We start from the raw sequence: 23465 nt of genomic DNA, 5'->3' as shown, positions 1-23465 counted from the left end.
AAGAAACAGCGACTTCTCAGGCCAGCATTGTGGCATGGCAGGTTGAGCTGCCACTTGCAGTGAGACCGACATGGAGTTCTGAGTTCCTGGATTCCGTCTGGCTGGGCCCCAGCTGTTGTGGTTTTCTGGGCAGTGAACCTGCATGTGGGCCATTCATTCTGTCTCTCTCTAATAAATCCTTGTTTGTTTTTTTTTTTTTTTAAAGATTTATTTTATTTTTGAAAGACGGAGACTGAGAGGTCTTCCATCCACCGGTTCACTCCCCAGATGGCCACAACAGCTGGAGCTGTGCTGATCCGAAGCCAGGTGCCAGGAACTTCTTCCAGGTCTCCCATGTGGGTGCAGTGGCCCAAGGACTTGAGCCATCTTCTACTGCTTTCCCAGGCCATAGCAGAGAGCTGGGTCAGAAGAGAAGCAGCCTGGTCTCGAACCAGTGCCCATATGGGATGTTGGCGCCTCAGGCCAGGGCGTTAACCCACTTTGCCACAGCGCTGGCCCCTAATAAATCCCTTAAAAAAAAAAAAAAACTTTAAAAAATAGTGAATTCTAGAGTTTAGAAAAACCCCATAACCAAAATGAGTTCCGTGGAAGGTTGTAACAGCGGAGGAGCCGCAGGTGAGCAGTAGAGAACCAGGAGCCAGCTGAGGTGGCAGCCTGAAACCTTGGACAACACTGCCGAGAGAGGTTAAGAGGAAACGATCTCAGGCAGAGAACTGCTGCCCGTGGGCCAAACCCAGTCAGCCAGCACCTGCTTAATCAGGCTCAGGAGCCTGCGGCTAGGAACGTTTTACACTTTTTAATGCTGATAGACGCATCTATATATTTTCAATTCTATCAAACCCCACAAAGCCTAAAGTACCTGCTATTGAGAACTTTTTTTTGGAAAGTGAGTGATCACCCATTCCCTGGTTCACTCCCCGCAAATGCCTGCAACGCCAAGCAGGGACCCCACAACTCAATCCGGGTCTCCCTCGTGGCTGGCAGAGAGGGACCGGAGCCATCACCTGCTGCCTCCCAGGGTCTGCACTAGCAGGAAGCAGGACTCAGTAGCAGTGCTGGCACTGAAACCCAGGGACTGTGATGTGGGATGCAGGTGCCTTAACCAGCGTCTCTAACCACCAGGCCAAACACCCCCGCCCCCTTGGGGAGTGGTCATGTAATAAACTGAGCTGTACATCTGTGCATTTTTCTGAATCATTTTTACAATAAAAGTTTTCTAACAGTCCTAGGCAAAGCCCACTTTCCTGAACATATGTTCTTCAAAGTCAGATGACATTTTACTCCCAGTATCTCCTAAACCTGTGCACATTTAAAAATTAACCATGACCCTAAGGATGAAAACGGAGTTAGAAGTTAAAATGAGGGGCTGATGCTGTGGCATAGCAGGTAAAGCTGCTACCTGCAGTGCCGGCATCCCATATGGGCACCAGTTCGAGTCCCAGCTGCTCTACTTCCCAGCCAGCTCTCTGCTATGGCCTATGGCCTGGGAAAGCAGTAGAAGATGGTCCAAGTGACAGCCCCTGCATCTGCATGGGAGACCTGGAAGAAGCTCCTGGCTCCTGGCTTTCATTGCAGCCATTTAGGGAGTGAACCAGTGGATGGAAGACCTGTCTCTCTCTCTGCCTCTGTGCCTTTCAAATAAATAATAAATTCCTTAAAAAAAATTATTTCTGAAGCAGAAATAGTGAGTTAAAACTTAGAATAGGAATTTACATGTGCTTTAATGCTGTTTGACAAAGACAACGAACACAGATGCACAAGGTCTGCAAAGGGGACACCATGAGGCCCCGACGGGGCACTAGTCTTTGGAGGATGAGGGAACACAGCTGCTGACTGCATCAGTGCCGACCTTCCCGTTGTGACCACGAGTTCCTGGTGTTTGGGAAATTAAATTCCTGGAATTCAGAGGCAAGTGTCAGAAGTGTCCCCAGATGTCCTGGAAGACCACTGAAACTTGGGCTCCCTTTGGCCATGGAAACAAGGTTAGGTATGAGGAGTGTAAACTGCACCCAAAGCACAGCAACAGTGTTACAGGTGAATACTGTGTACCCAAGGCACAGTAACAGTGTTCCATGTGCATAGTGTGTAAACTGTGTACCCAAGGCACAGTAGCAATGTTCCATGTGCATAGTGTGTAAACTGTGTAGCCATGGGCTGGTGCTGTGGCATAGCAGCATCCCAGATGGGCGCCAGCTCAAGTCCCGGATGCTCCATTTCAGATCTAGCTCCCTACTGATGCACCTGGGAAAACAGTAGGACATGGTCCAAGTCCTTGGGCCCTGCACCCACATGGGAGACCTGGAGGAAGCGCCTGGCTCCTGGCTTTGGATCGGCCTAGCTCCAGCTATTGGGGCCACTTGGAGAGTGAACAAGACGATGGAAGATTCTCATTCTCTCTCTCTCTCTCTCTCTCTCTCTCTCTCTCTCTGCCTCTCTAACTCTGCCTTTCAAATATATAAATCTTTTTTTAAAAAACTATCTGATATGGCAACTGGCAGCCACATATAGCTAATCATATAAATATATATGTAGCCAAAGCATAATGCTATAATAAGCAGTTCTAATTTTGGACGCCAGAAACAAGTCCTCTGCTGCAATTAGAGCAGGGTTTATCCTCAATCCAAACCTGGTGGTCTCAGTGGACTTCAGGTTGGGGACCTGGATAAACTGTGATCCAGTAATGAGGCGGGCAGGGCTGGTGGGCTGGGAACACTCGTGGCCCCACAGAGCTAAGAAGAGGCTGAGTGACTCCCATGGGTCTGCACACTAGCCCTTCTGCCTTGACCTGAAGAGGCTGTGGCACGAGGTGAGGAGCAGGGATTGGCTGGGTCCTGGGGGTTCCATCCCGGCCGCCAGTCACTGCCAGCACAGCGGTGACCGATCTCAAGCTAAGACAACAGGACAAGGTGAGCTCCTATCAGCACCAGTTTGAGTAATTCAGCCATGTGAAGGCCAGGTACAGCCTGCACGGTCCTGGCTCTGGCTCCAGGATGATGATGGAAGCCCCAGGTTCTCCAGCACCCGGTGAGCAGGACAGTCTTGTTCCTACAAAACCTCTGCCTTTGCCCTCCCGCGCCCAGACCGCCTGTGGTGGTCACTGCAACTCAGTGTCATTTCATGGCTCGGGGGAGGAGGACGGGGCGGGAGCACCTGCAGGCTTAGCAGGATCCCTTAGGCTGCTTGAAAGCTGGAGCCCACCGTGGGACCCTCCGAACTTCGGAAACGTTTCTTTCCTAAGGAGATGTGAAAATGGTGTGTGTGTGCACTGGCTCAGGAGTTGAGACCAGCGAGGTGAAAGGCCAGAAGGGCGGGCAAGGGAGATAGGAAGGAAAACTTGGAAGCGGTCTAGGTAATCAGAAAAACCCAGATGCTTTGCAGGAGGGATGGATTCGATCAGTGTGACGTGTGGACACAGATGGCACAGAGGACGTCACTGTCGCCTGTGTATTCACAGCCCCTGGGGTGGGGTCAAACATGGATTTATTTAAAAGGCAGAGTGACAGAGAGATCTTCCCAAATGACCACCACAGCCAGGTCTGGGCCAGGCCAAAGCCAGGAACCCCGTCCTTGTGTCTCACGTGAGTGTCAGAGACCCAGGCTCGTGGGCCACCTTCTGCTCCTGGAAGGACGTCTGCAACTGCAGGTGAAATGGTGCTTACTGAGCCGAGGCAAGGAAGAGATGATTCTGAGTTTATGACTCATGTTAAAGAAAATTTTCTTAGACCAATAAAGTTTAGTAGAGTTTATCTGAACAAAAAAAAAAAAAAAAAAAAAAAAACACGACTCAAAAGCTTGGGGTTGATGTTGTAGCGTAGCAGATAAAGCAGCCACCTGGAATGCCAGCATCCCATGCGGGTGCCAGTTAGTGCCCTGGCTGCCCCACCTCCCATCAAGCTCTCTGCTGTGGCCTGGGAAAGCAGTGGAGGATGGCCCAAGTGCTTGGGCCCCTGCACCCCCATGAGAGACCCAGAAGAAGCTCCTGGCTCCTGGCTTTGGATCAGCCCAGCTGCGGCCATTTGGGGAGTGAACCAGCGGATGGAAGTGCTCGCTCTCTCGCTCTGTCGCGCTTTCTCTCTCTGTTACTCTGCCTTTTAAATAAATAAGTAAATATTAAAAAGAAGAAGGCAACTTTGGGAGAAGTACACCAGAAAGTCTGTAATGACCATTGGGATAAAAGCAAGAGAATGGGGCTGGCACTGTGGTGCAGCGAGTTAACACCCTGGCCTGAAGTGCCGGCATCCCATATGGGCACTGGTAAGAGTCCCGGCTGCTCCTCTTCCAATCTAGCTCTCTGCTATGGCCTGGGAAAGCAGTGGAAGATGGCCCAAGTCCTTGGGCCCCCGCACCTGCGTGGGAGACCTGGAAGAAGCTCCTGGCTCCTGGCCCCTGGCTCCTGGCTCCTGGCTTCAGATCGGCACAGCTCCGACTGTTGCGGCCATCTGGGAAGTGAACCATCGGACAGAAGACCTTTTTCTCTCTCTGCCTCTCCTCTTTCTCTGTGTATCTCTGACTTTCAAGCAAATAGATAAATATTTTTTTAAAAAATTCAGCAAGAGTTTGATGCGTGCTTCTTAGCCAGGGTTCTCAGAAACCAAACCAAAATTAAATTAGCAAAGTATGTGCTAGGAAGGTGAGAAGTTCATTTTAATCAAATAGCTTGTTTGCTGATTTCCTGGAACTAAATATAATACTTGATGCATTTATCCAGATGCAACAGCAAGTATTAGCAACTGCAGACTTCCCTTTCAGCTAATATCAGTAATCCAGCACCCATAACTGGGTTAAATTAAAACGGCAAGAGCAGACGCCTGTAAGCGCAGTCGCTAGTCCAGCCCCGTCAGGTGGAAAAGGCAGGCACAGGGAGATGCTGGGGAGCAGGAGTCCCGTGACTGTCCCCAGCGTGCGGCCCGCTCCTCGGGAGCTCTTCTCTTTCAGCTTTACCTTGACGTCTCCCACAGGCGCACAGTTGCAGGGGTCCAGAGGGAGGGGTCCTCTGAAGCAGTACGACACATGGGGAGGAAGGGAGGTCTTCAAAAAGTTCATGGAAAATGCATGAAAACCCCCTGCACGGGGCTGGCATTGTGGCAACCCCTACATGCCTTGTGTGCACCAGTTTGAGTGCCAGCTGCTCCGGACTCTGGTCTGGCCCAGCCCTGGTCATCACAGCCATTTTGGGAGTGAACCAGCAGATGGAAGATTTCTCTCTCTTCCAGCCCCCCTTCCCCCTGTAACTCTGCCTTTCAAATAAATAAATAAATAAATCTTTTTACAAGATTCCTTTAGAATCATGTGTTCCCTGATAACAGGTGCAGAATGCAAATCTCTTAGCAGTGGAAAGGCCAAGTTCTGCACGAATCCATGCTTAACCAATATCAGCTTAGTTTCTGCAAAACAGGTGCAGAACAGTGTCCATCAGCAGCGCACGGCAGGCGGTCTCAGTGGACCTCATGGACAACCAGTCCCCCCCGGAGCTCGGTCCAGTACTGATCTCAGTTCTCACAAGCCTGTTTGTCAGGGTGCTTCCCACGAGAGAGGAAACCCTTTAGGAATGTGTTACAGTCATGATGCAAGGATAGGAAGCCACAGCTCAGATGTATTCCTCGGAAGTCTACAGTTTTCGAAACACATCAACATCATGTTCGCATGAATACAAGGACAGGGTCCAGCATTAGGGCCGCCTGTTGGAGTTCCACCAGAGACACTGCTGCAGGTGACCGCCACGTTACAGTGCGCGCTGGAAAGGGCACAGCACAAGGCTTGCCAAGTGCCTGCGGTTTAAAGACAGATCGCGGGCCTCGCCGCGCTCTCAGGATGCCCCCCACCCCCACCCCGGCACAGGGCCGGAGGTCGCACCACACCTGGACAGGCTTGGTTGTCAGCTGTTTTCTGTTCTGCTTGGGGCCCGTTTTCTACCCCCAGAACCATTTACTCTGAGGATATCTTCACCCCTGCTGCCATTTTTGTCTTTTAAAAGCCTCTATGTACTAATTTAAAGATAGAGCCCATTATTCCCTAGGTGTTTTAGATGCTTCATTTTCTACTGTAGCCTACAAGTATACAATTTTATCCAAATTAAGACTTCCTCTAGGACAAGAGTTTGGCTCGGCAGTTAAAATACCACTCGGGGTCTGCACTGTGGCACAGTGGGTAAAGTCGCTGCCTGCAGCACCAGCATCCCATATGGGCACCAGTTCGAGTCCCAGCTACTCCTCTTCTGATCCAGCTCTCTGCTATGGCCTGTGAAAGCAGTAAAAGATGGCCTAGGTCTTTGGGCCCCTGTACCCACGTGGGAGACCCAGAAGAAGCTCCTGGCTTCGGATCAACCCAGTTCCAACCACTTGGCCATCTGAGGATTGAACCAGCAGATGGAAGACCTCTCTTTCTCTTTATGCCTCTGCCTCTCTGTAACTCTCTGCCTTTAAAATAAATAAATAAAATATAATATAAACAAATAAAATATAAAATATCACTTGGACATGTGAATTCCATATCTGTATGCCTGTGTTCAGGTGCTAGCTCCACTTCTGATTCCAGCTTCTTGCTAAGGTGCACCCTGGGAAGCAGCAGATGATGGCTTAAGTGCCTGGGCTCCTGCCACCCACATAGGAGACTCGGATTGAGTTCCAGGCTCCTGGCTTCAGCCTGGCCCAGCCCCTGCTGTTGCCACGTATTTGGGGAGTGAACCAGCAGGTGGGAGATCTGTGTCCTCTCCAGCTCACTCTCAATCTCTCAGCATCTCTCTCTCTCTCTCTCCCTCCCCCCCACCCCGCCCTGCACTTCAAAGGAAAAAAAAATTTTTTTAAAGATTTATTTATGGGGCCGGAGCCGTGGCTCACTTGGTTAATCCTCCACCTGCGGTGCCAGCATCCCATATGGGCGCCGGATTCTGTCCCAGTTGCTCCTCTTCCAGTCCAGCTCTCTGCTGTGGCCTGGGAGTGCAGTGGAGGATGGCCCAAGTGCTTGGGCCCTGCACCCGCATGGGAGACCAGGAGGAAGCACCTGGCTCCTGGCTATGGATTGGCACAGTGCTGGCTGTGGCGGCCATTTAGGAGGTGAACCAACGGAGGGAAGACCTTTCTCTGTCTCTCTCTCTCACTGTCTATAACTACCTGTCAAATAAAAAAATTTATTTATTTATCTTAAAGTCAGAGTTACACAGAGAGAGAAGGAGAAGCAGAGAGAGAGAGAGAGAGAGTCTTCCATCCGCTGGTTCACTCCCCAGTTGGCTGCAATGGCTGGAGCTGCGCTGATCAGAAGTTGGGAGCGAGGAGCTTCGTCTGGGTCTTCCCACATGGGCGCAGGAACCCAAGTACTCAGGCCATCTTCTGCTTTCCCAGGCCACAGCAGAGAGTTGGATTAGAAGTGGAGTAGCTGGGACTTGAATTGGTGCCTATATGAGATGCTGGCACTACAGGTGGTAGCTTTACATGCTACGCCACAGTGCCGGCCCCTCAAAGGAAAAAATTTTTAAAGACACTTCTTTTTTGTGGCCACTGTACTTCCAAATTATGTTCAGTAAGGGCCACCCATTTCTCTAAGAAGCACAGGTTCTGAGAATTCTTCCACGTGAAATTGGCTGACCTTCCAAATAGAGAAATTCCATACCTGTGCCTGGTCCAGCTTCTGCCTGACTCAGGCAGTCACCGTAAACTCCAGAAAGGTCAGATGCCCTCTCACAGCACAGACTGACCCTTGGTACTCCCCCCACCCGCCAAGGTCACACCCTTCTCCTGCAGAAGGGAGCTCTGGACGCTGGCTCCAGATGGACCCATCATTTCATCCTCCAGCTGCCCTACCCACCTACTGAACCAGTTCAGTTTCTGTCTGCCCCAGACACCTGGCGCCTCTCACCTGACTCAGTCCTGTTCCTGTTACAACTTCCAAACCTGGTCTGGGGGAAAAAATTATTCAGAGAAGCTCACAGGGCTCAAAACAGGTCCACGAGGGCTGGCGCCATGGCTTAGCAGGCAAAGCCACCACCTTTGATGCCAGCATCCCATGTGGGTGCCAGTTCATGTCCTGGCTGCTCCGCTTCCCATCCAGCTCCCTGCTAATGCACCTGGGAAAGAAGCAGAGGATGACCCAAGTGCTTGGGCCCTGCACCCACACGGGAGACCCAGATGGGGCTCCTGGCTCTGACCTGGCCTAGCCCTGGCTGTTGCAGCCGGTTGGGAGTGAATGAGCAGATGGGAAGATTCTCTCTCTCTCTCTCTCTCTCTCTCTCTCTCTCTCTCTCTCTCTGTGTGTGTGTGTGTGTGTGTGTGTGTCCTTCTCTCTCTGTAACTACTTTTCCAAATAAATAAATCTTCTTAAACAAAACAGGTCCATGGAGCTTTGGGACTCAAAGAATTCAGCCAAGAGTCCTCAGATGCAGCAGAACAGCGAGCCCTAGAGGGGCTCCGCGGCTTCGCTCCTGCTGACCTGATGCCCGGCGCTCTGCTCCGGACCCTGCCACTGCGCACGCCACAGCTGCTCAGAGGAATTCCTTAGTGACATCTCAGAGTTTCTGAGCAAAACAAAAACACAACTCAGGAATCAAGCAGCTCCTAGAACCAGAGTGGGTTCTGAAAACTGACGATTTGGTTCGACGGTGTTCACAGAGAAACTAAGGCAAGACCTAGTGAACAAGCTGGCTGGGCTCCAGCCCGTTCGAGCAGCCCAGCTGTCACAGCTGAGCCTCTGCTTACAGACGAGTCAGCTCACTGCTTTCTGCAGCCGGCGAAAGCCAAGCTGCTGCAGTTAAATTCTACACTGATTTGGTCTGCATGGCCCAGTGCAGGAGCCCAGTCCAAATGGTCTTCCATAAAATATCACTTATCACAGGTAGCTTCATGAAAAAAAAATTGAGAGAGACGTACACACAGACAGGGAGACAGACATTTCCCATGCGCTTGTTCACCCCCCAGATACTTTGAATGGCTTGGGCCAGGCCAGGCCAAAGCCAGGAGCCGGGAACTTAGTCTGGGTCTCCCATGCGGGAGTCAGGGACCCAGCTACTTCGGATGTCATCACTACTGCCTCCCAGCGTGCAGCACCGGCAGGAAGCTGGAATCGGGGCTGGAGCCAGGACTTGAACCGGGCACCGCAGTGTGGCACATGGGCACCCCCATGGCATCCTAACGCCGCCCCAGCAGCCTCACTTTGGTCACTGACGCGCCTGCCTGGATGGGATACAACATCTGAGCTGTTTCGCTGGGGGCAGCAGCAGGCAGCGAACAAGCCTGACTTGGCCGTGCCCTCCACACGCCCATCTGAACGCTCCTTATCTGCGAACCAGAGCCATGCGCTTGAGAGCTGGCAGCCGCCTAAAATCCGCCCCAAAGAACACTTTCCAGAATGTGAAGGGAACCTTTTTGTCCCTGGACTTAAAAACTTCCCTCCGTCACCGGAACAGGAGTCTGGTTTCAATGCCAGGACAGTTTTGAATGGCAGGAGCTAGAGTCTCATGGGAAAGTGGATGCAGGAGTCCAGGGGCCAGCTCGTCTGCCATCTCACTGGCCAGTGACCTAGTAACTCGGAGTGTTCCAGAGTTAGAGCAGCAAAAAGTCGTCACATCACGAGAGCCCCTCTGCCTCAGGCGGTGCAAACCTCCACGCCTGACTCAGCCAGCCACAGGCAGGAAGGGATGAATCAGAGGCGGGATGCCTGGGGCTCCTGGGGCATGGGCTGCACAGATCCCAAAGTAATCGCTGGGGGTGGGGGTGGGGGTGGGGAGGGGGATCCGTCATTTGATGAAACCAAACATCAACCCTCCAAGGTAGGAAACGAGCTGCTTGGTTAGGCAGGAGTATTTAGAAGTAAAACATCTCAGCTTGGCGAGAGGGAAAGCGCACGCATGCCGTTCAGCATGGAGCAACAGGAAGCCAGCGCAGGGGTCAACAGCGCACGGGTAACGTCGCTGCCCCAGACGCCGCCCTGATCACGTTGCTCCTGTCTTCAAAGCCCCTCCGTGGAGCCCGAGCCAGTGGAATTATATAAGTGCCAGCCCCTCTCCATCTTCACCCCAATCCTCTTCACTCTCTACCCTGAGTAACCTGGACCTCTTGCGCCTCCAGGAAGCGGAGTCACCCGAACCAGAGCCGCTACCGCGATTCCAGCCGCCGGCACCTGCGAGGTGCTCCCCCACACCTGTGCGCCCACCTCAGACGCGCGAACACCTTCGTTTCTGCAGGGCCCCAGCAGCATCACGCTCCAGGGACCACGCACTTCTGCACCAGGTCCTCGGCGTTTCTGGTAGACAAAACCTGAACGATTCAGCCGCCCACTCCCAGCCCACGCGCGCGCAAAGGCCGGGGTGGGGCTGCCTGGAGGGCGCGGACCCTCGCTGCCTTCCCTCCCTTGGTCTTTACAAACTGGCCAATGACCGCTCCGGCATGGCTCTCCCGCATGCGGCCGGCCAATAGCGGGGAGAGGGGCGGGCCTCGGCGGGGACCTGGCCCAGTGAGGGGCGCGTAGGGTGTGGCCCTGACCGGCCGGCGCCTCCGCGTGAGTACTTAAGCCCCGGGGACTGCGGGGCGCAGGGATGCGTGGCATCGCTGGAGACTCCTGGTGCGTCTTCGCTCCCTGCCCGCTAGAATTTCGCCTGCCAGAGCCACCATGGTAAAGACGCGCGGGAAGAAGGGGAGCCCGGGCGGCCCTGGCTGTTGGGGGATGCGCAGGGTGCCAGGGATACTTGGGGAGCCGCGCGGAAGGGCCGGACGCCCAGGGAGGCCGGGCCAGCACTGCCCCTCTCGCGCTGGCGCCTGGAGCTGACCGAGGGAGCCCGGGGGACAAAGATGTGTGGGGTCTGCAGCTGAGGTCCGCCTCCTTCCGAGGTCTCGCTCCGAGGCAGGCAGTGCAGGCAGGTTTTCCGGTTCGGAGTCCGTTCCCGGATGCCTTTGGAGCGGCCAGCTCCGCCCGAGGTCAGAGATCCGCGCCTTTGGCCCGGTGCTTGACCAGGGGGTTCTTAGGCACCAGGTGCCGGCAGGAAGGCCCTCTGGCTCCTTCTCTCTGGGTCGCGCCTCACAGAAGCCTTTTGGTCGCTCCTGGGCTCTTTCTCTGCTGCCCCCCCCCCCCCCGGAGGTGCTTGGCCCTAAAGGGATCTTTGGACAGTGGCTTGGGCGGAAAGGACCTGCACATGGGAAGGCCTGCTTGTCCCCGGGTTTGGCTGGGTGAGGGGGCTTGAACAGTGGGTGTTAGGCCTGGGCTGTGACCCTTGTGTGCTACCTGCCTAGGTAACCCCTGCTACTGCAGCAGGCCGGGACAGGTGTCCAGGGCGAGGTGGTGGGTGAGTTTTCACAAGCCTGGCTCTGGCTCCTGGGCTGCTTCCTCAACTCGTCCACAGGCCTGAGCTTGGCCTCCTGCCCCTTCAGCGTGTGGGGGAGACAGAGCAGCTGCCATGGGCACCTCTTCTCCGAGGCCCCGGGCTGGGGGCAGAAGCCCCTGGCGGACCTGTCTTGGCACATGCCCCCCCCCCCCAGAGGGCTTCTGGCACCCGTGAGGTTCAGCTGTCTATTTCCTGTCCTGAACTTCCAAAGCCTGGTGTCAAGGTCGGGCGATGAGGGCCTGGGATGGGTGGGAAGGCTTGGAGTAGGCTACACTGGGAAGCCTCAGCTTTGGGGAAGGAGAGCTGTTCTCGGGGAAGCCCCCTCTGCGCTGCCTGCCTGCTGCCCACGCTGCTGCAGCCTGTGGCTCTGCTCTGCCCCTCCTCCGCCCCCCCCACCCCCCAGCGCGAGTGCATCTCCATCCACGTGGGCCAGGCCGGGGTGCAGATGGGCAATGCCTGCTGGGAGCTCTACTGCATGGAGCACAGTATCCAACCCAACGGCACCGTGCTCGGCGACAAGGCCCCGGCGAGCGGCGACGACTCCTTCAACACCTTCTTCAGCGAGACGAGGGCTGGCAGGCACGTGCCCCGGGCTGTCTTTGTGGACCTGGAGCCTGCCGTCATAGGTGAGTGGGGAGCCCTGCCCCTGGGAAGGGGTTGGGGGGCACTCAGAATGCAGGCTGACCTGGCCGAGGACAGCACCCAAGCCTGCGGCCCGTGGCATGTGCCGATGTGGTGTCCAGGAGGGGTCTCAGAGACCCCTGTGCTGAGAGGGAGATCGGTGGCCCAGCTCTGCCCGGAAACTGCCCAGTGCCTGGGTCAGGGGTCAGCCCTGGTGTGGTGCATGTGGCAAGGAACGGATCCCAGCAGGAAGGGTCAGGGCCACTCCCTGCCCTCAGAGGACGCCTGAGGAGCTGGGAGTAGAGCAACATCGGCCACGGCCCCCTACCGGGAGGGGGCCTGTGGGAGCCTGCCCGCCTCCTGCAGGCTGTTCTCCTCCTCTTCCTGCCCCTGGAAATCCGACCCCTCCCCCGTCTTCCTAAAGTGTGTGGTTTTAGGCCTTAAACTGTGGTGGGAGCGGTTTGCATCCGGCAGCCTTCTAACCCCATCAGGAGGGAGTCCCTGTCTAGCCCTTCCAGCGGGTGGCCCTCCGAGCCCTCACCCAGCAGAATGAAGAGGGGGGCACTGCTGAGGGCACCCTGGACTGCCTCAGGGGCCCGGGAGGAGCTGGGTTAGGAGGGGGCCTGGGGAGGGCCCTGTGTCCATCACTGGCTGTTGTGGGTCACACCCAGGGGAGCCCACCGCAGAGGTCCCAGTGCCTGCCTGTGTCGGCCTCTGACCTCTGCCCTCTCTCTTCCCCTCAAGATGGGGTAAGAACTGGCATTTATAGACAGCTCTTCCACCCTGAGCAGCTAATATCTGGCAAGGAGGACGCGGCCAACAACTACGCCCGTGGCCACTACACCGTGGGGAAGGAGATCATTGACTTGGTGCTGGAGCGGATCCGGAAACAGGTGAGCAGGACCAGGGAGCAGGACCTGGCACCTGCAGGAGCTGACTGCGCCCTCAGCTTCCTCCCTGGGAGGCTGAGCTTGTGCACTGCGAAAGGGCAGCCGCAGCCTGTGGCTGGTGCCCAAGGCTGTCTTCTGGCCTGTATGTCCACTCGGCTCCCTCTAGGGGGAGCTGTCGTGTACCAGGTGTAGATCTGGCTTGGAAGCCTGAACAGGGCTCCCCTGCCGGCTCAGCATGCTGTTCTTTTTTTTTTTTTTTTTTTTGTATTTTTGATAGGCAGAGTGGACAGTGAGAGAGAGAGACAGAGAGAGAAAGGTCTTCCTTTGCCGTTGGTTCACCCTCCAATGGCCGCCGCTGCAGCCGGCGCACCGCGCTGATCCGATGGCAGGAGCCAGGATCCAGGTGCTTTTTCCTGGTCTCCCATGGGGTGCAGGGCCCAAGCACCTGGGCCATCCTCCACTGCACTCCCTGGCCATAGCAGAGAGCAGGCCTGGAAGAGGGGCAACCGGGACAGAATCCGGTGCCCCAACCGGGACTAGAACCCGGTGTGCCGGCGCCGCAAGGTGGAGGATTAGCCTATTGAGCCACGGCGCCGGCTCAGCATGCTGTTCTTAGACGCCTATGCAGATCTCTCCACCTGGGGAGAGGCTTCCCTGGTTCACCCATCCCCTGCCCAAGGCCCTGAGCGCCAGGGGTAAGGTCGCCTGGAAGCAAGGACTTTGGCACTGTTGCTTGGCCTTTTTTTTTTTTTTTTTTTTTAAGATTTTATTTATTTATCTGAGAGGCAAAGGTATAGTCAGAGAGAAGGAGAGAGAGAGAGAAAGGTCCTCCTTCCTCTGGTTCACTCCCCAAATGGCCACAATGGCTGGAGCTCGGCTGAACCAAAGCCAGGAGCCAGGAGCTTCTCCTGGGTCTCCCACGCAGGCGCAGGGGCCCAAGCACTTGGGCCATCTTCTACTGCTTTCCCAGGCCATAGCAGAGAGCTGGATAGGAAGAGGAGCAGCTGGGACCAGAACCAGCAACCATACAGGATGCCAGCACTGCAGGCAGAGGCTTAGCCCTCTATGCCACAGCGCCGGCCCCAACTTGGCCCTGTCTTGATGAGAGCTCTGTGCCCAGCAGGGACTGAGGACGTGGGAGTGACCCCAGGGATGGGATTCTGTGCTCCCTCCCCCAAGAATGAAAAGAAAACGAAGTACCTTCAACTGACACGACCCTTCTGGTGCAGGGAGCCTCGGGTACTTGTTAGACCTGCAGGCTCCTGGCTTCCGGTCTGAGACATGGTCCTGGGTCTGTTCAGCAGGGCAGCGCGGCCACCGCCAGGCTGCTGCAATTGCACGGTGAAGCAGTGAGGCCGAGAGGGCCCAGCTCCCTACTGCAAATCCTGTGCCCTCCATCCCCAGCGCTGCACACACAGCCCAGTCTTTCAGGGTCATCTGTCCCCCAAGAACTCCAGGCCTCCGACCTCCTTTTCCCACCCATTCAGAGGTGCAGCAAGAGGACGTGAGGCAGCTCTAGGGGCAGTGGGAGTCTTCACATAGTGATGGGTTCAGTTCTATGTGTGAGTCTACAAGAGAATTCAACAAGTGCCTAGAAGAGGGAATTATTATTATTATTATTATCATCACAACTCTTTTTTTTAAGATTTATTTTTTACTTGAGAGTCAGAGTTATGAAGAGAGAGAGAGAGAGAGAGAGAGAGAGGTCTTCCATCTGATGGTTCACTCCCCAGTTGGCCGCAACGGCCGAAACTATGCCGATCCGAAGCCAGGAGCCAGGAGCTTCTTCCAGGTCTCCCATGTAGGTGCAGGGGCCCAAGGACTTGAGCCATCTTCTACTGCTCTCCCAGGCCATAGCAGAGAGCTGGATCGGAAGTGGAGCAGCCGGGACTAGAACCGGCGCTCATATGGGATGCCGGCACTTCAGACCAGGGTGTTAACCTGCTGTGCCACAGCGCCAGCCCCAAAAGAGGGAATTAAGAGATAAGCTTATTTTTTTTTTTTTTTTTTGGACAGGCAGAGTGGACAGTGAGAGAGAGACAGAGAGAAAGGTCTTCCTTTTGCCATTGGTTCACCCTCCAATGGCTGCCACGGCCGGCGCACTGTGCTGATCCGATGGCAGGAGCCAGGTACTTATCCTGGTCTCCCATGGAGTGCAGGGCCCAAGCACTTGGGCCATCCTCCACTGCACTGCCGGGCCACAGCAGAGAGCTGGCCTGGAAGAGGGGCAACCGGGACAGAATCCAGCGCCCCGACCGGGACTAGAACCCGGTGTGCCGGCGCTGCAAGGTGGAGGATTAGCCTAGTGAGCCACGGCGCCGGCCGGCATAGGTTTTTTTTTGTTTGTTTGTTTGTTTGTTTTATGTTTTATTTGTAAATGCTTACACCAGAACAGTGCAACTAAAGTTTAGAGACAATGGGTGTCATTGTTTTAGGTGGCATTGGTTTATTATAAAAGAGACGTGGAAATTATTTCCATGATGAAAGATTTCAGAACTTCAGTGGAATGGAAGCTTCGTGGGATGCCGTTTCAGAGATTTCAGTCTACATAATGTATCTTCCAAGAATGCCACCATCTCTAAATAGAAAATAACCCTTGTCTAGAACTACAGTAGTGCCTCCATATTCTGGAAGAAGAACTTTACCCTCAACTTTCACACTCGCTGCTTGAAGCTCTCCACCCTTTCCCTTCGAGGCTGGTCCAACAGCTGCTACAATTGCTGCAATACTTTCCCTCGAGATTTTTCAGGGAGCCTAACGCCTCCTTTGGTTAGTGGTGCTCCTCTCAACCAAGACCTGGACAAAGAGCGGAAGAAACTTCCTAGATGCCTGTCCGGCCGTGGTTCCAGCGCCACAGCTCCTGTTCTGCTCCCACGCCACCACAAACCATAGTTTTTTCATAACACACATTTCCACAAACTTCTTAAAGGCCCCTTGTATATGCTCGCCACTTAAAACACACACACTTAGGTATAAATTATACATCCAGGTCTTTTTTTTTGTAAGATTTATTTTATTTATTTGAAAGAGTTACAGAGAGAGGTAGAGAGAGACAGAGAGAGGTCTTCCATCCACTGGTTCACTCCCCAAATGGCCTCAATAGCCAGAGCTGTGCCGATCCAAAGCCAGGAGCCAAGAGCTTCTTCAGTGTTTTCCACGTGGGTACAGGGGCCCAAGGACTTGGGCCATCTTCCACTGCTTTCCCAGGCACGTTAGCAGGGAGCTAGATGGGAAGTGGAGCAGCCAGGACTTGAACCAGTGCCCATATGGGATGCCGGTGCTGCAGGCTTGGGTTTTAACCCACTGCGCCACAGCACCAGCCCCACGTCCAGGTCTTTTCAAAACCCAGAAGCAGATACACCTATAGGTGGGGAAGCAGAAAAGTCTGCTGGAGGAGAGGGTGGGGCAGGCGCCGTGGCTGGGCTCTCCGTGTCCTGACCGCGTCCCCTCCTCCTCTAGACGGATCAGTGCACCGGGCTCCAGGGCTTCCTGGTCTTCCACAGCTTCGGGGGCGGCACCGGCTCGGGCTTTACCTCTCTGCTGATGGAGCGGCTCTCTGTGGACTACGGCAAGAAGTCCAAGTTGGAGTTCGCCATCTACCCAGCCCCCCAAGTGTCCACCGCGGTGGTGGAGCCCTATAACTCCGTCCTGACCACCCACACCACCCTGGAGCACTCGGACTGCGCCTTCATGGTGGACAACGAGGCCATCTACGACATCTGCCGTCGCAGCCTGGACATCGAGTGCCCCACCTACACCAACCTCAACCGGCTCATCGGGCAGATCGTGTCCTCCATCACCGCCTCCCTGCGTTTTGAAGGCGCCCTCAACGTGGACCTCACGGAGTTCCAGACCAACCTGGTGCCCTACCCCCGCATCCACTTCCCGCTGGTGACCTACTCGCCCATCATCTCGGCGGAGAAGGCCTCCCACGAGCAGCTGTCAGTCTCGGAGATCACCAGCGCCTGCTTCGACCCTGCCAATCAGATGGTCAAGTGTGACCCCCGCCACGGCAAGTACATGGCCTGCTGCGTGCTCTACCGTGGAGATGTGGTGCCCAAGGACGTGAACGCGGCTATCGCCACCATCAAGACCAAGCGCACCGTCCAGTTCGTGGACTGGTGTCCCACAGGTTTCAAGGCAAGTCGGGAGAGAGGGAGGGATTGGCCTGTGTGGCCTGTGCACCCATGGAGAGGGAGGGTCCTGTAGAATCACAGGCATGAAGAATGCGTGCCCCGGGGTGGGAGGAACAGGAGAAAGGCGGCTGTAGAGGTTGCCTTGAACTTGATCCATCTCAGCCCACCTGGAAGCCAGGCCTGGGGACTGTGAAGCCAGGGAGGACTCTCCTTGGAAGATTACCTTTGTGAAAGGGAAAGTATCAGCCTCGTGTCACCTAACTGGGCGCGAAGACATTCCACAGGTGTGACAGCCCGGGGCGGGGGGGGCGGGGACAGCTTCATCTCTGTGTGCCAGGACCCAGCCTGTGATGGGGCCCCTGCCCAGAGGGGATGCTTCAGGCAGCACAGAGGGTCAGCCATCAGGATGTGGGGAGAACGGGAGTGGGAAGGGCCCCTGTGAGCATAGGAGCGAGAACTCGGTTACGCTCTTGTTCGTGCCCGCTGCCAAGGTGTGAGGCTCATGACCTCGTCTGAGTCGTGTGGGTTCACTCTGGGGTGACAGCTGTGACAGCAGTGGCTGTGGCCGCCATGGGAGGGGCGGCAGAGCCGGGAGGGCAGATCTGGCAATGAGGGCAGGCGGCGGTCCCAGCCTCGGCACAGGGAGGAGCCGGAGCCATGCAGAGGACACCCCCGGCTTGTTGAGGAGGAGTAAGCGCCTTGAACTTGAGGCGTCAGTGGGAAACTTCCCTTTCTTTAAGGGAAAATAAAACCACAGAATCTGAAATGCATGTATTCATTCAGGATAGACCTATTTAAAGTCAGTCAGGGTTAGGTCCTGTTGGAGATCTTCACAGTTCCTTTTATATATATATATATTTAAGATGTATTTATCTGAAAGTCAGAGTTACACAGAGAGAGAAGGAGAAGCAGAGAGAGAGAGAGAGAGGTAGAGGTTTTCCATCTGCTGGTTCACTCCCCAGTTGGCCACAATGGCTGGAGCCATGCTGATCTGATCCAAAGCCAAGAGCCAGGAGTGTCTTCCTGGTCTCCCATGTGGGTGCCGGGGCCCAAAGACTTGGGCCATCTTTAACTCTTTTCCCAGGCTACGGCAGAGAGCTGACTCGAAAGTGGAGCAGCCGGGACTTGAACCAGCGCCCATATGGGATGCTGGCGCTGCAGGCGGTGTCTTTACCCACTATGCCACAGTGCTGGCCCCCCCTTATACTTTTTTTTTTAAGATTTTTTTTTTATTTATTTGCAAGACAGAGTTACAGAGAGAGCTGGAGACAGATAGAATGGTCTTCCATCCACTGGTTCACTCCCCAGATGGCTGCAATGGCCAGAGCTGAGCCGATCCAAAGCCAGGAGTCAGAAGCTTCTTCCAGGTCTCCCATGTGGGTGCAGGGACCCAAGGACTTGGGCCATCTTCTACTGCTTTCCCAGGCCATAGCAGAGAGCTGGATCAGAAGAGGAGCAGCCGGGACTAGAACCGGTGCCCGTATGGGATACCGGCACTTCAGGCCAAGGCTTTAACCTGCTGCGCCACAGCACTGGCCCCTCCTTGTACTTTTTTAAACTGTGAATTTTCTAAACTACAGGGAACTAGAGAAACAGGTATGAGGAGGCTTCAGGAAATTAATGGAAAAATGGAATTAAAAGCTAAGTTTAGAGGCTGGCGTGTGGTGCAGCCGAACGCTGCCACTTCCGACACTGGCATCTTGTATCAGAGCCTGCTCAAGTCCAGGCTGCCCTGCTCCCAATCCAGCTCCCTACCAGTGTGCCTGGGAAAGCAGCGGAGGATGGTCCAGGGTCGTGAGCCCCTGCTACTCACGTGGTAGAAATGCATGGAGCTCCTGGCTTTGACATGGCCCAGCCCTGCTGTTGGAGCCATTTAGAGAGTGAATCAGTGAGTGGAAAACTCTGTCTCTCCCTCCCTTTCTCTCTCTCTGACTATTTCTTTCAAATATCTCATTTTTTCAAAGTTTATTTTGGTACAAAACATTTCAAAACCTGTGCATGGTTCTATAATACACAATTTCTTGCAATTTTTGTATTTTCATTTCTTTGCAAGGCAGAGATCTTGCATCCGCTGATTCACGCACCAAATGCCTGCAACAGCCGGGGTTGGGCCAAGCCGGTGCCAGGAACCCAGAATTCAGTCTAGGTCTCCAGCCTGGGTGGCAGGGACACAGCTTAAGCCATCCGTTACCTGGGGTGTGCTTTAGTAGGAAGCTAGAAGCAGAGGTGCAGCTGGAACTCGAACCCAGGTACTCCGTTATGGGGTGCCGGCACCAAAATGGTGTCTTGACCCTTGTGCCGAATGCCTGCCCCATAATATAGCTTCTGTGAACATTCTAAAGACCCTGGGCCACGTTAGCACCCACCTCCCTGCCACCTAGACTGAACATTTGAATCTCTGTGCTCACTTACCTAGCTGTATCACACACACAACACACACACACACACTTTTCTGCCTAACAAGATTAACAGTACTTCCCCCAGCGCTGGGTGCTGTGGCACAGCAGGTTTCGCCACTGATGGGGACGCCCACAGCCCATATCAGAGTGCCTGGCTTCAAGTCCCAGATCCACTTCTGATTCCAGCTCCCTGCCTGTTAACGCATCTGGGAAGGCAACAGATGATGGCCCAAGGACTTGGGTCCCGCCACCTTGTGGGAGACCTGGATGGAGTTTCAGGCACCTGATTTGGCCTGGCCCACCTCTGGCACTTGTGGGCATTTAGGGAGTGAACCAGCAAATGGAAGGTCTCTCTGTCACTTTGCCTTTCAAATAAAAATATTTTAAGTGTTTTTTTTTAAAGATTTATTTATTTATTTGAAACAGTAATGAGGAGAGGCGGGGGGGGGGGAGGAATGGCCGCAACTACCAGAGCTGGGCCAGGCCAGAACCAGGAGCCTCATCCGGGTCTCCCACAGGGGTACAGGGGCCCAAGGGGTCAGGCCATCCTCTGCTGTCCCCCACCAGGAGCATCAGCAGGGACCTGGATCAGAAGTGGAGCAGGGGCTGGCGCCATGGCTCACTTGGTTAATCCTCCGCCTGCGGCACCAGCATCCATGTAGGCGCCGGGTTCTAGTTCCGGTTGCTCCTCCTCCAGTCCAGCTCTCTGCTGTGGCCCGGGAAGGCAGTGGAGGATGGCCCAAGTGCTGGGGCCCCTGCAACCGCATGGGAGACCGGGAAGAGGCTCCTGGCTCCTGGCTTTGGATCAGCGCAGCGCCGGCTGTAGTGGCCATTTGGGGAGTGAACCAATGGAAGGAAGACCTTTCTCTCTGTCTCTTTCTCACTGTCTATAACTCTACCTGTCAAATAACTGCCAAAAAAAAAAAAAAAGTGGAGCAACAGGGACTCGAACTGGCACCCATATGAGATGCCAGCACTGCAGGCAGCGGCTTTACCCACCATGCCACAGCACCAGCACCAGGATTTATTTTGAAAGGGAGAGTTACATGGTGTGGGGAGGAGATGGGGAGAGAGATCACCCTTCTACTGGTTCATTCCCCAAGTGGCTGCGACGACCAGCACTAGGCCAGACTGAAGCCAGGAGCCAAGAACTCCATCCAGGTCTCCTAAGTGGTGGCAGAGGCCCCAGCACTTGGACTGTCATCCACTGCTTTCCCGGGCGCATTAGCATAGAGCTGGCTCAGAGGTGGAGCAGCTGGGACTCCAGCCAGCGGGCACGTGGGATGCCTGTGTCGCATCAAGTGGCCTGACCCACTGTGCCGCAGCGCCGGCCCCGCACCCTTTCTCTTGACGGCAACTTGGAGGGGACTGGCCCTGCGGGCTGCCCCGCGTTCAGGGCCTGTCTGTCTCCCTGCAGTGCTGCCCTCCCTCTGCACAGTTCTCCCGGGCTGGCAAATGCCACAGCCCAGCCACCGCCCCTTCCCAGCTACGGGCGTCCTCGGGCAGACCCCCCCGGCAACATGAAGTCAGGCGCTTGGACTTCTGTTTCTTCTTAGGTGGGCATCAACTACCAGCCCCCCACCGTGGTGCCTGGGAGCGACCTGGCCAGGGCGCAGCGGGCAGTCTGCATGCTGAGCAACACGACCGCCATCGCTGAGGCCTGGGCCCGCCTCAACCACAAGTTTGACCTCATGTACGCCAAGCGCGCCTTTGTGCACTGGTACGTGGGCGAGGGCATGGAGGAGGGCGAGTTCTCCGAGGCCCGAGAAGACCTGGCCGCCTTGGAGAAGGATTACGAGGAGGTGGGCACAGAGTCTGCGGCCGGCGAGGACGACACCGTGGATTTCTGAGGGGTCTCGGCCCCCGCACCCCGGCGGTGTCTCCCTCCGCTGCTTCCCTGACCCCTTGCAAATACAATCAACGTGTGGAGTGACGAAGGCCTCTGTGGCGTGAGATTCTGTCCGGGCAGTGCGCCTTCCCAGCTGCCTTTGCACTAAGGGCAGCGTGGCCTCTGCCTACGGGGATTCTGGCCAGGCAGTGTCCGGTGGAGAACCGTCAAGACCACCCGGATCTCGGTATCCCAGCTCAGCAGCTGGGCCGTGGTGCTTGACCGCAGGTGTGTCCCTGTGTGTGCCCTCGTCCCCAGCCCACCTCCGGGAACAGCGAGCCTTCCGGAGGCTCCAGCTGCTGGCCTGCCCCTGGCGTTCTGGGACACAAACTGCTCAGTTTCAGTGCCTGGAAAAAAGCAGCCTTTTTATCCTTTGCGCGCTCCTTGTGGCCAACAGAGGGCAGTAGAGGCCAACCTCACAGGCCTATGGGTGGCAGCCATCTTACCCTTTGGGCTTCTGCCCCGCCACCTGAGGAAGGCCCCGGGTCCAGAAACCGAGGCATCAGCGGGGCTCGGCACGCAGGGAGAGCAGGAGAGCGTTTCAGGCAGGAAGTCTCTCCTGCAGGAGCGCTGAGGAAGTTAGGAGCCGTGGTGCAGGGGCCGAGTCTGTCCCATCTGGTCTTGAGATGAGCGAGAGGTTCTGCCAGCAGCTGAGGGTGGCACAGATGGCCCCTCCTCGCACAGCCCAAGATGGCTTCAGGCCCACGCCTCAGGGCCCCGCAGCCAGGAGAGGTGGCAGGCTGGTGCGCGCCACGGGGCGGGCTCTGTTCCCGGAGAGGCCCTGGGCTCTGCCTTCTTAAAGTAGACGTGAGCGCTGAGTGTCAGCCGGAGCCCTGCTTCGGGTCGGGGGCTGCTTGCCTGTGTTAAAGCTGTTTCCCGGCCCCTTTGCATCTGGCCTGGCCTGTCCCGGAAGGGCCGTGCTGAGAGAGCGCCGTCCACAGCCCAGGCCCTCACGCTGCGGTTCCCCATCCCACAGCGGCATGCTGGGCAGGCATTGGGGGTCTTGGGGGTCTCGGCTCTCCATCCCCCTCATCACTGCAGTTCTGAGTGTAGAAATCTCGGGCTGGGCACTTCTCTCTTTTCCCAGAGTCCACGATGCCCCTGGAGACAAAGCCCCCAGACCACTGACCACTGCCCGTGCAGCCTGAGCCGGCCCCGCCCCCATTCCCATTCTCATGCCCTGTCCTCCATCAGAAGCCGCTCACGTCTTCCTGCTCCGGCTGTCGCCTTTCCACTTCAGAATCCTGTTCTCCAGGGCCGCTCCTGGCAAGCACCAAACCTCCTGGCTCCCCTGCTGCCAGAGGGCTGGGCTTGGAGGGGAATCAGCGCAGAAGGAAGACAAGAGGCTGGGAAAGCCAGCTCTCCCGAGAGACCAGGCCCTGCCCCTCGTTCAGCCTGCAGCCCGCTCGGCCGTGCTCGCCCCCCAGAGTCCGACGAGCTGCTGCTTCCTCTGCCTTCTTCCCTCCTGGCCCGTGACGTCACGCATGTCAGTTCCTCCCCCGTGTGTTCTGCCCGCTAGCGAGACCAACAGTAAGGAGGATGTCCATGCGGCGGGACCCCCGGCCCTCAGCATTCGCCTGTGATTTGATAGTAGCTGAGCGAGCCAGCTGCAAGCCAGATTATGCATTTGGGTAAGCCAGCAGTGCCAGGCCTCCTCTCGTGGCTCCGAGGTAGAATGACTCTAAGTTACCTTTCTCTTATTTGGGGCATCCATTTTTCTTATTCGGGGCATCCCCTTGTTTGAAAGGCAGGGTGACACACAGAGGGAGAGCTCTTCCATCCACTGGTTCTTTCCTTGAATGGCTTCAACATCTGTGGATGGGCCAGGCCAAAGCCAGGAGCCTGGAAGTCTATTGGTGTCTTGTACATGGGTGGCGGGGTCCTAAGTACCAGGCCATCTTCCACTGCCCTCCCAGGCTCATTAGGGAGCTGGATCAGAACCGGAGCAGCCGGGACTTGAACCGGTGCCCCAGTTTGGGATGCTGGTGTCACAAGCAGCTGCTTAACCAGCTGCACCACGATGCTGGCCCCCGTTTGAGTTTTTCAAACATGCAGGGAAGACCTGTGGCAAATCCGTGCCTGCCCTTCACACACCGTGGCCAAGCTCCCAGTAGACCAAGTCCCTGGCACCGTCTCGCCTGGGCTCCTTACAAACTCTGCCGCCAGGGTGGGCATGGAGGAGAGAGAGTGTTGTCCTGGGAGTTGTGATCCGAAGCCAGAGACGCT

General features: G+C 55.8%; 1 protein-coding gene and 1 pseudogene across 1 annotated transcript; one reads left to right on the top strand and one right to left on the bottom strand.

Moving 5' to 3' along the window:
* Window positions 1-10460: 10460 nt before the first annotated feature.
* Window positions 10461-21288, top strand: LOC100340939 (tubulin alpha-1 chain). Its single transcript, XM_051821112.3, has 5 exons — window positions 10461-10599; window positions 11709-11931; window positions 12671-12819; window positions 16276-16956; window positions 20908-21288. The coding sequence occupies exons 1-5, from the start codon at window positions 10597-10599 to the stop codon at window positions 21199-21201; spliced, it is 1350 nt and encodes a 449-aa protein (XP_051677072.1). The 5' UTR covers window positions 10461-10596; the 3' UTR covers window positions 21202-21288.
* LOC103351023 (10 kDa heat shock protein, mitochondrial pseudogene) lies at window positions 15264-15893 on the bottom strand (annotated as a pseudogene).
* Window positions 21289-23465: the final 2177 nt, after the last annotated feature.

Source organism: Oryctolagus cuniculus, chromosome 13, assembly GCF_051225735.1.
Source record: "Oryctolagus cuniculus isolate XC-2025 breed Fujian yellow rabbit chromosome 13, ASM5122573v1, whole genome shotgun sequence".
NCBI classification, from domain to species: domain Eukaryota; kingdom Metazoa; phylum Chordata; class Mammalia; order Lagomorpha; family Leporidae; genus Oryctolagus; species Oryctolagus cuniculus.
This window is presented reverse-complemented; position numbering and strand designations above follow the sequence as displayed.